Genomic DNA, 13115 nt, shown 5'->3' on the forward strand with positions numbered 1-13115 from the left:
CAAATCCTCAATATAATCATAAAATATAAAAGGAACTGGTGAATTGTTAGCATTGCAATTTGGACGGAAAGAGGAAGTCAAACCTTTCCTGAGTTCTTGAGATGGCCAAAAGCTCTGGAATAAAATGAGCATTAACAGTCACCTATCAATGTCCCAGATTTCATGCATTATAAATGGGCAGGAATTTATAAATACATAAACACACCCTTTCAGCAGAAGATGAGACTGCATTAAAATATTTGTAACTTCGTGTTAGGGGGTCTAAATCAATTGAATGTGTCACTCATGGTTTCCCTGTCAATTCAAGGATAAGGTAAACGGCAATACTTGGGTTTAGCTGGAATTGCCATTGTGCAACATCCACATTTGAATACAGGATCTCCTGTTCAAGCAAAGCAACCACTCCACTTATGATAAAAAATTAAAGATTTTTTCACATATTATATGTAATAATACTGTAAAAAGTCAAAAAAAGTTACCAAAAATAATTTTCAAGTATTTAAAATACCAAAATAATTTGATAACAAAATGTGTTACCTGTTTGTCCTTGGAAAGGTTAGTTCATCACTTTTATAGTTAATCAAGAGCATGAGTTTAAATTTGGTTCTGCAAACAACTGATGCAAAAGTTATTGGCAAAGAGAAAATCAAATCAAAATGGATGTGAACACACCTCTCAAACCATTGACAAAAAAGGACATGCATATAATTACAGCAAGTATAACATACATATTTATCATTCATCAGCCAGTATTTCCTTTGTGTACATTATTTTTCAATCCTGAATCAATAACATCAGCACAAATTTCATCTGGCATCTAAGACTTGACTCGAAAGTTAAGCAAAAATGAGGCAGAATTATTAACAAGGCTCCCTTGAAAGAACCGATATTTTTATGAAACGGCTTTAACACACATTAAGAAAGTTCAAATCTCCTTATTCAGACAGAAATATAATACCTAAAATACTAACAGTATAAATCACATCTTATGAATTAAAAGAGTGATTTTATTTAAAACTTAGATGAACTGTGACAGGAACCAAAAAAATGCAAAATTTGTGACTATCCAAGCAAAAGAAAAGTAGATTTGTATTGAATAAAACGTAAAGGACTTCCATTAAACTGAATTCATATGGCCATGTAAGTTTGTACTCTTGACATTGTCATCATTGCAATATGACAATGACATCCTTGTCACTGCCATAAAATCTAAACTATTTAAATTTTTTTACAACAATAAGAAATGAGCAATAATTTTTTCTCAAAAAAATCAATTTTGGCCTTTGAACTGTGAGGAGAAACAGACTCGTCTACAGCAAGGAAGAACTCACCCCGAGTCATTTGTATACAAGCAAAGATTGACAAAGACAAAGAGATACCATATTGAAATGTAATGAAATAATTGACTTTGTAATTCCACACACTTTGTGTGTGGAATTACAAAGTCAATTATTTCATTACATTTCAATATGTTATGCAAATTCCACAAAGTTACGCCTGAGACAACAAATTTTTTTAAAGAGATACCAATTATGCGCTAACCCCCATATTTAAGCCAGTACATAATTCACAGGCCCTATATTTAAGATATAAAACATTTAATTGGTAAGCACACTACCATAATTGAGTACACAATTGAACTTCAGAAAAATGTAATGATCACAAGAATATGAAGTCTTAACAAATGCCACCTCGTGAAAAAAATAACTGAGGCAATCGACAGCACTTTTACAATGTATCCTAAGTAAACTAATGGCATCAAACATTACTAGAGCAATATGAGTTGAAGTTGAAACAGTGCATGTCAAGGGTGGATTTTTTCCCCTCCTGTCAATCCATAAGAAAGAGAAGAAAAGGGAATATTGGATATGTAATGAGAACAATACATACGACAGCAGTGAAATGATATGAAATGCCTTACAAAATTGACAAAGCATGTTCTGACTATTTCTGGCAGTGCCAGACACTTGAGCTTCTGTTGAAAATGCCATTTCCAATTTTAATTACCTAAAGACCTTCAGTGGATCAAGAGGTCACATTTTCCCAATTAATTTATCAAACATGCATGTCTATTACTTTAGTAGCTAAAACCATTCTTCCATTTTTGATGCTACTCAAAATAATCAGGTGGTGACATGTTGACACAGAAATAGTCCAGGAACCACAAGAGTCACTTTAATTCAGATGAATATTAATACGGTCAGCCATACATTCAGTATGCCTTCTTGGGTGCCTTATACATACTCAATGGACAACTCAAAAAAATATGTATCACAAATTTTACCTAAAAAAATACACACAAAACTAGCGTACAAATATTACGACTCTGCACTTTCATGGGGAGCAATGATATAGGTTGTTTTAGTTGACTCTTGAGCATCACGTCGGGCTTGGAGTGCTGATGCAGCATTAATGACTATTGACCTCAGGGGTGTGGTAGTTGTCATGTTATTTGTGTTCGGTGTGGTGATGGTAGTGTTAACTGCCAACATTTCCATCTGACCTTGGAAAAGAATTTCACCAATAAGCCTTTCAGCAATAGCCTTTTGAGTTGATTCCATGTTCCTCAATTTCATCGCAACGTTCTTGCCCACAAGATCAAAGTTGTCATCACCTGAGCACCCTTGCCTGGAATTTGAACAAACAATCTTCACAAGATCTTCATAAGCCACTGATGTTTTTGCAGATGAAGACTCTCTCTCAGGTGAAGATCCAACTAATTTACGTTTTTGCACCGCAGATAGCGCTGCCTGAAGAGATGGCTTTGTCTCATGGCTCTGGGACGTAATGCATTCCACAACATTCTCATCTCCCATCTGACAAAAAATAAATTTCCGATATAAAAATCATGATAAGATTTTTCGCATGGAGATACAGAATGAAAAAAAATTCAGAAATAACCTTCTCAATTTGATATAGTTGAATGCATGGTGTACAGTGGCCGAAACAACACTAGGAATAAAATTAATAACAATAATAGGAGCTCACCCTGCCACCACAGAGGTCAACGTAGTTCTGTCTTGTTTAAAATAATTACATAACCTGGGGACCATTGCAATATTAACCACAACTTTTCAATTTATTGCAGGCAGGGATATTCCTTCACTACTCATTGCTAAAATGTAATTAAGTTTATCCAATTGAATGGAACCCTTGACAAAACTACATTGCATTGAAACAACTGATGAGATTTAACTTATTGATTTGGTTTCTGGTGCGTAGAGAATTGAGTTACCAACTCAACATTTTACAGGTGTACTTACAAATACAGGTGATGAAAAACTATCAGGGTAACCTCAAAAAGTTAAGCATGAAATTCCAAGACATTACCATATATCCCAGATGAAAATTTAAAATTATTACTACCCTTGTCCCTCCACGATTTATTGTAAAGATAATTTTATACAAACATTGCCTTTTATAAAATAGTACATATTTTACTGAGAAGAAATTCCTTCATAAAAAAAAGGATATCAAATGAGTTTAGCACCACCACTATGGGGAATGATTAAGTGATCACAGAGAATGGTCTCCAAGGGGGAAAGGCACCAGTTTTGGAAAAAATAAAGGAGCATGAACATTCCGATGGACAAATACACCTGAAAATATGTAAGTTGTTATTTTACTAGGAGAATATCAAAGGCAAAAATCATTACACCTAATTTTTTCCTGAAAATGAAGCTGGAAATTTTTGAGGACGAAATGAAAGAGAAAAAGGATAAATTAGAATTTTTAAAAACTTTTCCAATATTCCCATGAAAAATGATAGCTATCTAAATGTTCCTTTCCCATGGACTACAACCTTGACTGGGTGGAAGGGGTTGTGCATTCTGATGACCCCTATCATATTTGCCAGATAGATGGAAGAGTGGCAGTCAGCAGCCAGAGGAGAAATAGTCTGCACAGCATCTGCTCCTCAAGAGAGGCGGCTACAAAGGCATCTAACCCTAGTGTGGTGGCCATTTGAGGGATGGTGTCACATTTAGCACACTACTGAAGAAGGCAATGGGAAACCACCTCAAATATCCCAAGCTACTATGCCGGAGTATCGGTCCCGGCAACTAAAGAAATCAGCCAGCTGGGCCATGCATTATACCCGAGGCAAGGCTTCCACAGTCATCTAATGAAATTATTGCAAAGCAAAATTGACAGGAGCAGCACGGAAGAGGAATGAACCAGTTAAAAAATAAAAAAGATCGTGGGAAGAAAGCCAGAGAATTATGCAGGAAACAGTTAAACCATAACAACAACTTGGTTTTAACACCACAACTGGTGGAGGTTAACATGGACAATGCCTTGGGATTCAGAGAGATATTAGACTATATAATGGTTTGGCATGGAGAGTGCATGATTCACAGTTTTAATTTACAACAATTTAATAGATAAAAAAAGGGAAAACATTAAGGAGGGGCGGCATTGTTTTACATCATTATATATACGCAACCCATAGAGGACTTCTAATTTCACTTCGCCTCGTTTAGCTATATTTTAAAGATAAGCCTAACACACACCTGTTTGTGTTCACTCGCTTCAATTATGTATTCAATGCCACTGGGAATACGATCGCCGAGAATTACTGGGAACTCTTTGCCTATTGAACCATTAAGTGGCAATAACATATCTGCTTCTATTCACAACCTTACAGTTTTAAGGCATGCACAACACCTACACGAACTATTAGTGTAATAACGGAAGGAGTGGTATTCACTTCTCACAGTAGTTATACTAAAAGTTATAAATGCTTGGCTCATCTTACATCAAAATACATTCATCAGCTCACGGTACGTTGAAGTGAGTAAACAACGAATCTTGGAATGAAGGTTATTTCTCTCGGCCGTATGGTTTGCTGATTGGATAGAAATGCCGCGCAATATGAAATTCGGGAGCCAAGCAAAATCTGTTATTACAACAATATTTGTTCGTTGCGGAAAGATAAGGCGGTAGAAATTCGCAAAGAATATGAATGCACAGCTCGATTTGAAATAATTTAACTGACGGATTTACACCAGATTAGTAGCAGAACTCCCTTGCTGTGAGGGGGTCAAGAATAAATGAAAAACGAAATCGAAGCACCTAAAAGCTTCAGAGAAATATTTCAGCTGCGTCCAGACTTGTCATTTAGGCGCTTAAATCAATCGATTTAGGTTTGACGTAATCTTGAAGGTTGTCCAAACTCGTTATGCAGCGAGATGACTTTTAAGCCCCTATTCCGGTCCCTGGACTTTAGTACACAGAAGTGTATCCTATATACACCATATTGCAACCCGATGATTCCAAGTGCCTCAAACAGGACAACTAGCAAAAGAATAATTGCATTTAAAAATATTTACATTTGGACATCACCTATTTATTCCTAGCTACATAGATGACAGTTCACCCGCGTAGGATGTCCTAACTCAAGCTGCCTTTTCATTAAGCGCCTAACATTTCGTCACCTAAGCGGATGCTTCCTAATATCTAACGATCGAGCCTGGACGTCGCTGAAATGCAACGGAACTAAAAATATTCTGAAGACAAAACCAGAGGCGCGTAACTTTCCGTAATTTTTAATTAAAGCTCGATTAGTACCGCGTTTTTTTGGTTAGAAGCGTACAACAGTTCGTGAAACTGAAAAATAAGAAGGCAGCGGTAAATGGACGGGTAGAGTTATACCAAATCCACCCGAGATAATCATCGAATTATTTACCCGTCATAAAAAGGAGGCTCCTTAATTAAAAGAAAATCAGTCATAATATTAGGATAACTAAGTGTAGAGGAATTACCTTTCCCTGAGCATAAGACGTTTCATATTCTTAAATATAAAAGACGGGATCTTCCTCCAACAGTGATTTTATATGTTAGTTCATTATGCATGTACTTCTGTTCAAATACTTTGAAACAATACTTTCCCTCTGCTGAAGTTTCCGAAATATTTTATTGATGACAGATGCACCTCAAGTCATTTTTTGTGCTAATTCGATGAACACAGTCGTTGAAATGCGTAGATTAGTGCGCTAAAAAAGAAAGAATTTCATAACGAAAATGTTTCTCTTTGTCATGGGGTTGGGAACGAGTATTTCTATTTACAATGATGGAAAACTGATTCTAAAATACAGTTATCTACATCTACCGTGTCCTAACACCCCCCGCAAGCCGCCGCAAGGGCGTGTGGCGGGGGGTGTTAGGACAACACCCGTAATTTAGAAAGGAAAAAAAAACCGCATGCAAAAACCACAAATTCATGCATCCACAAAAAAAACATGGCATACATTCATGCAAGAACACGTACACCCCACAACCATGCAAACACTCGAACTACCAAGTAACATACACATGCACCTGAAAGTATACCTAACATCTTTACAATGTTTAATTTTGTTGACGATTTGTAAATTCAATGTTTTTAATATTTCTAGAGTGACTTCGGTTACTTACTATTATGATTTCTGATTGTTCGGGGAAAGAATGAGTATTAGTATGTATCTGTACTGGAATCTATCTCCCTTATTTTATCTTTGTGGTCTGATCTACCTAAGTAGTGTGGGGCCATTATAATTCCTTCAGTGTCATAGTTAAACTCGTTTGTTCTCAACCTTTCTCTAAGTCTAAGCCTCGCTTATTCTCTCTGCACTTCAAGTGGTTCCCAGCCTATATCCCCTAAGAGACCTGTCACACTTGTGTTCTTATCATAACAATTTTTAACAAATCTAGCGGATTTTCTCTGGACTTTATCTACTTCTTTTTGCCAAATTTTCTCCTAGGGATCCCAAATACTTGCGGCATATTCCAAATGAGGTCTAACTAGAGCAAAATAACACCTCTCTATAACTTTTTCATTACATTTCGTTGTGTTTCGTTCAAGTTATAAGTCTTATCCTCCGGTAAATTTTTGATGACTCAAGATTATGCATAAAGAATTGATAAGCTGGGGAATTAATCCCTCATGATTGAATAGACAAGAATTGTCTTGTAATTTAGGATTATATGCAGATGGGCCATCTTGTCACATAAACACAGACAATATGGATCAAAGCAGATAGGAGAGACCTTACAAAGAACAGCATAAAAATACCTTATAACGACCATGGTGTTCTGAGTTCAATTTAAAGATTACCAATGCGGAATCATCTAGGTCAGATAAAAAAAAAACCATAAACATAGTAATCAACCCGAAGGTTGGTTTGGTAGTTGATGGTAGAATTCACCCAGTACTAAGCCCTATACGGCGTGTGAATATTCACACATCAAGGTAGGGGGGCCAGTTCCTTTCCCTGTGTCTGTTATCGATTCCCAGTAATCTGGTGCCCGAAAAATCACATCGCTTAGGTGGAGCTGCAGCTGCCCACAGAGGCTTGCCCGGGAATTGAACCAGAGCCCTCTGGTCAGTAGTCCAATGTTCTACCTCTGGACTACCGTGACCCACCTATGTCAGATATGATTATAAAACATTCTGCAGGGGTTTGAGAAAATATGATTGAAATAACAATAATCAGCTGATTATAGGAGGGGATATAATATAAAGCCTTAAGAAACCCTAATTTAGAACTAGGAAAGAATAGAGGGCAGAAAGAATGGCAGTCATACTCTGCCTAAAGACAAGGGTGGAAAAAAATTTAAGATGCAAAAAACATTGAGGCTGTACAATAATATGAAGAGTACAAGTTGACCAAAATAAAAACCATCATAATATCTAAAGAATATGCAGGTTTAATTATTTTGAAGCCGAAAGAGCAAATCTTGACAGATGTTAGTCTTTAACTAATGCCATGCCTTAATCTTAAAAAAAATAATATTGGACTATATTGGAGGACCTTAACTGAAACACCAAACTGTAGCAGTAACAGAGCTACAGCGGTCCCACTTTAAATCATTATATATTTTACTTCTCAACTTTACCTCTTTAATCATCTAATGATCAAATCACCCTAACAATTCTATGTTTACTTCATGCTAAGACGCCAACTTTCCTTGAATCAGAATTGCCCAGTATAAGAGTTCTAATGTCCACAGTTTAATCTACCTCTTTCACATATCTATCACTTATACAGAAGTGAAATGTCTTGGAAATTACCCTCTCCAATCTCCACAATTTCCCGGTTTACTATATAGAAATGTTTATTCATTTAGCGTTGGAAAACATATTCTGACAAATTAAAAGAGACATACTGAGTAGTGCCTGAATTAAAACTACTTAGCCAACAAAAGGACCATTTAAAATTGTGTTCTGCAATACAGAAACTCTTCTATGTCAAGTTAAAATTTTCTATATCCACCACCATGGTAGCAAATTCTCTCAGGTTGCATGCAGAAGCTTCAACAGAGATGAAGGGGAAGAATACAAAAACTATCACCAACTTTCTAGGTGAGGACATGAGGATTGGAAATTCAGAAAAAAGATACAAAGACATTAAAAAGAATACCAATTGCAATACATGAAAAATACTGATAGACAAAGGATTACAACAGAGATAAATATTAGGACGATGAAGGGGAGAATGAAACTGAAAGACATAAATATGGAATTATCAAGAGGCTTTGCCAGCAACAAAGAAAGTACTGAGTATAACTAATAGAAGATTGTACAGCAGGTCAAAAATAAATAGGAGATGATAATTTCATTTTGGAAGTTGAGGGAGACAACCAGTCATTTCAGTTATAGAGGCATTTTTTATAATCAGTCACTGTTTAAGGTAAGTTTTGGATTGACATAGACTCAATACTGATCAATTTCTGAACCTTGCCTAACAAAACACAATCTCACATTCCACACAACTATAAACTCTTCTTCAACTCTACATACTTCCCACCTGCCTTCATTCCATCCAGCACGCCTATCATTTACCTCCCCCTTCCTTGCCTACCAAACTTTCTCCCCTCTATCACAGCTTTCAACATTCCATCCCCAATCAGAATACTCTGCATCCAAAAATCCTACTTCCATTGGCTTTCCCACAACAATCTTCTCACATCTCCCCCACACTTCCTGGTACTTCTTCGCTAATTTTCCTTTTCATCCTTTTCCACAATCACATTTTAAAATTCCCAAATCTAAACCTATCATCCTGCCTTCACAACCAATTTTCCAAACAGAACAAAACCACACACCTTATCAGTATATTTTCTATGGTATGTAAAAAAATGCAGGTATATTCTTGCCTAACTCACATGAATATGGTCACTTCACTTGTGGGAGAGACAATATACATTTAATTCAGCAATTTTATGCTGCATCTAAGAGAGGTCCTCATCAATCTCTTCCACTTATTTTTAACAAATTTCAAAAATTGCACCGAAAATAGGTTTAAAACTGAACTTAAGAAGCTACTATCACCTAATCAAGTGCTATTACAGTGTGGATGAGTTTACTTTGTTTAGGAGTGTAACTATCAGCTGTGTGGTGAGTAAGGGTGGGTATGCAGTGTTACAGTGCATTTTTCAAAATTTCACATGGCTTCAACTGTCATATTTCCCTGAAGCATGTATTTTAATTTCTTGTTCTAATTCTATTTTCGGTATATCATTATGACTATGCCCTTTGTCTCATGCCTGACCGAGAGAACAATATTATAAATAAATATATAACTTGAATATGATCGATTATCATTCAGTCATACAGTAAGGGAATTCAATAATTATTGAGCATTGCGTTAAGAACAGGGGGAAGATTTAACACATAAAAATGAAAGAAAGGAGAAGAGGAAAAAAGGTCACAGGAATGGAATGGACTATATTAGACCACATGGAATATTTTATATGTAGTATGCAGAATATTGGAGAAAAATGGTTATGGCAGTAGGGACATAATGCATACAGAGAAAACATAATATATACATAATGAGAAAAGTATCTAGCAAGTGAGGGAAATTGATGCCAAGTTTCTTTAGTGCATTGAGCATTAGACATAAAGAGGATATTAGCAAAGGACTAATAGATATTGTCATGTACATTCTACCTGCTGTCAAACCATTTAAAGGGGCTATTCTCTTCCGTTGTTACCTTAAAGTCTCCCTTCTATTATGACTTGGAACATCTCACAAACCCCAAATATTTCCCCTGCCCTTTTTTCTATCCACTATGGATTTCCTCTAACAACCTCCCACTTATTTTTCCATCCCTCTACATATCCACATTTCAAAACCTTGCACGCACAATAGTTTTCAGAGATCATCCAAAAATTAGCTATATATATTAAACTTATAAGCAGAAAAGAGGTATGATGGGGTAAATCAATTCAGATATGGGATTTTAAAAAATTGAAAGGCAAGGACAAATGAATCAGAAATAAAAGGTGGGGATGAGTAATGTCAATTAATCAGTTTCAGGATGAGTGGAAGATTGACATAAAAGGCTGAAGAGCAGTATCAAGAGTGTTTTTGAAGGAATAATTGGAGGGAGCTGAAAACGCAAATTACCAATGATGATAATTTGATTGGCATAGGCATTGAGGTTTGCAAATTATTAAATTTGACATAATCGTACACATTTTCTTGGTAAGCAAAAAATATTAATCTTCAGTTTTCTACTATGTATAAACAATAAAGCTGCACTGTCGCCAGTGCTGGAATATAGTCGTCGTAGAATAATTTCAAAATTCAACAGATCCAGGCGAGATGTAGTAGAAGTTCGTCATTATAAGTACAAATTTGAACTTTTCCACAAAAATTGCAAAGGCTCTCTCATAATAGTAATTTCAATTCAAAGTCGAAAGATTTCATTCTAAAACAAATAGTTAGAGAAAATGACAACAGTACAATAACGAATAACCACTATGAAAGAATTACAAAGTGCAAACTCCATAATAAAGCCCCAATGAATTATTTTGCAAATTTATGAGTATGTATTTCATTGCAAGATATGTGGTCAGATTTATTTTAATATAAGAGATTGAAATTATGATAGCAGACCCTTATTTGGGGAAAAAGTAGGGATTTTCAGTTACATTTAGCATCTGTGGTGTGTCACCTCTAATATCATAGATATTACTTCTGGAAATTCGCCATTTGGATTTTTCCTACGTGTGTAGTCATAATGGTATGCTTTAAGAGAGGGTTCTGTATATGAAGATGACGATGGCACTTACTGAAATGGTTAGTTCGGCTTTTGGACTTAATGGTCCCCCTCCAATTTGTGACTGCTCTTGCAGAACTATGCCTTGTCCAAATCGAATTTCAAGTTCCGGATGCTTTAATCTTAAGTGCCTCATTAAATTTCCTGTGGATCCTCCGACAAGACTGAGAGTTTTATGGCAATATCCACATTTTGCCGATCTGTTTTCATCTGGAGTGAAATGATTCCAAATTTCACTTCTTTTCTTGGGCATTTCTGCTGATAAATAATTTACTGGAAATAAAATGAGCAATTTCCGATTAAATTACAGATTTAGACATCACTAATATAATTTTTAACTAAAACAGATTTTCACTAAAATTTCGGAAATCCATTATTAATGGCTAAAGCTACAAATTTCGTATGAATATAAAGCATCTACAATTAATTTCTTTTTACTAAAGTCAACACAAAAAATTGTTTACTTACATGGTTAGTATGAATTCGGAAGATTTTTTTTGTTAAATTTGTTCACGAATTCAAAAGAGTCGGCAATCAAACGAATGAATGAACTACTGACGTTACTGACCGAGTGAACCGGTGTTGGTTAAGATTCGAATCACACGACTGCTCCCAATCCAAAATGGCGTCCCACCCTCTTATCACTTACCCTACTCCCAATGGCGTTCTCGAAGGTTCACTCCAAAATCAAAAGATGGTGTTGTGGTCTTCACGGAAATGCGCCCTATGTGAAGAATCTGCAAGTCGATGAAGCCTTCCCGAGAAATATGTCTATATGAAGATGATTTTTTTGGCCAGCAGCCGAGAACGATTGTGAATTAGTATGATAAATCGTTTGCTGGAACAAATTACTTTTCATGTTTAGTAATCTGTCCTGCATAGGAAAGGAAGGAAAGTAAACTTCGTGAATTTAGACCAGTGATACGTCATATACATTGTATTCTACGCACAAAGCGAAGAGCAAATTAATTTCCTTTCGAAGCAGTAATTATTTAGAGGATATGATATTGATATTCATTCGAATTTCATTTAATAAGAGAAAAGGTGATGTCTAAGTGGAACTTTTGGATTCCCCTTCTATCAGAAGGAAAAGTCCATGCCGCAGGAATCATACTTTTTTCATGTTTTCGCCGAGGGTTTAAACTTGAGCAAAGAGTAAAAAAAAGTTAGAAGAATAGCCGCAGCTACAAAAATCTTCTATCAAACACCCCAATGGCAATGTGCGTGCCGATAAAATTTGGAGTATCCGCCGATGAATATATTTATGTTGATTTTACTGAATTAGTAAGAGCTACCAGAGTTATTCAATCTGGAACCTATTTTACACTCGGGAAAAGCTGCCAAATAACTACATTCCGTTGTTATGTTTTCATATTTATGGAAATATGAAGCATTGGCCTGTTGCAACCATAGAACGATGATAACTCTTAATGATCCGTGGCAATTCAATTAATGTGGTTGGCGAAAGGGTGTAATTTCGAAGACGAGGGAGAGATATGGATATATATAATTAATGAGGTTTTTCCTCCCACCTTTACATCATTCTTCCATTAGTAAAAGCTGACACTGAATACCGAGCACAATACATCACGCATGTGTGAAAATAGTTGAAGACATTGATTGCTCTCTGAAGCCGGGAACGAATCATTTCGGATAATGATTGGAGAGCCGATGACCACAGATAACAATATGTATGGCTATTAGGACATACACTAATGAATGTGATCATGCCAATCACGATAAGTGGACGCATTTATCAAGGAAAGGGGCCCGAGCACCCTTTTCTTCCCCCGGTTATGCCTATGGTTGTATGATAATACAAGATTTGAATTTTCCTGTCAACGAGAAAAATTACCCTGGTATTGAAAATATTCCTAATATATGCTATAAAAAACCTTTATGGCCTAAATATATGCCCAGATGAACCGTTAGGATTTGCGCGTTTGGGTAGACTTGAACAATATTATTTTTCACCCGTAATTATTGAACAATCTACGTAGCATACATTAAAATAGGCCATGTTCAATATTTTCCTCAAGGATACAATGTGGATTTAAAAATCAGACGGA

The 13115-nt window shown here is 35.9% G+C and overlaps 1 protein-coding gene across 3 annotated transcripts; it reads right to left on the reverse strand.

Moving 5' to 3' along the window:
- Positions 1-1523: 1523 nt before the first annotated feature.
- LOC139696204 (uncharacterized) lies at positions 1524-11819 on the reverse strand. 3 transcript variants are annotated; one of them, XM_071594859.1, is made up of 3 exons: positions 11696-11819; positions 11060-11319; positions 1524-2816 (listed from the first exon to the last, which is right to left on the reverse strand). In XM_071594859.1, exons 2-3 carry the CDS (start codon positions 11297-11299, stop codon positions 2319-2321), a joined length of 738 nt encoding a protein of 245 aa, XP_071450960.1. In that variant the 5' UTR covers positions 11300-11319; positions 11696-11819; the 3' UTR covers positions 1524-2318. The 3 variants fall into 3 exon arrangements, with proteins under 3 accessions (XP_071450960.1, XP_071450959.1, XP_071450961.1); XM_071594858.1 differs by lacking the exon at positions 11696-11819 and adding an exon at positions 11515-11614; XM_071594860.1 differs by lacking the exons at positions 11060-11319; positions 11696-11819 and adding an exon at positions 4512-4941.
- Positions 11820-13115: the final 1296 nt, after the last annotated feature.

The sequence above is a fragment of the Hetaerina americana genome, unplaced genomic scaffold (genome assembly GCF_022747635.1).
Source record: "Hetaerina americana unplaced genomic scaffold, ioHetAmer1.1.p SCAF_7, whole genome shotgun sequence".
In the NCBI taxonomy this organism is placed as follows: Eukaryota; Metazoa; Arthropoda; class Insecta; order Odonata; family Calopterygidae; genus Hetaerina; species Hetaerina americana.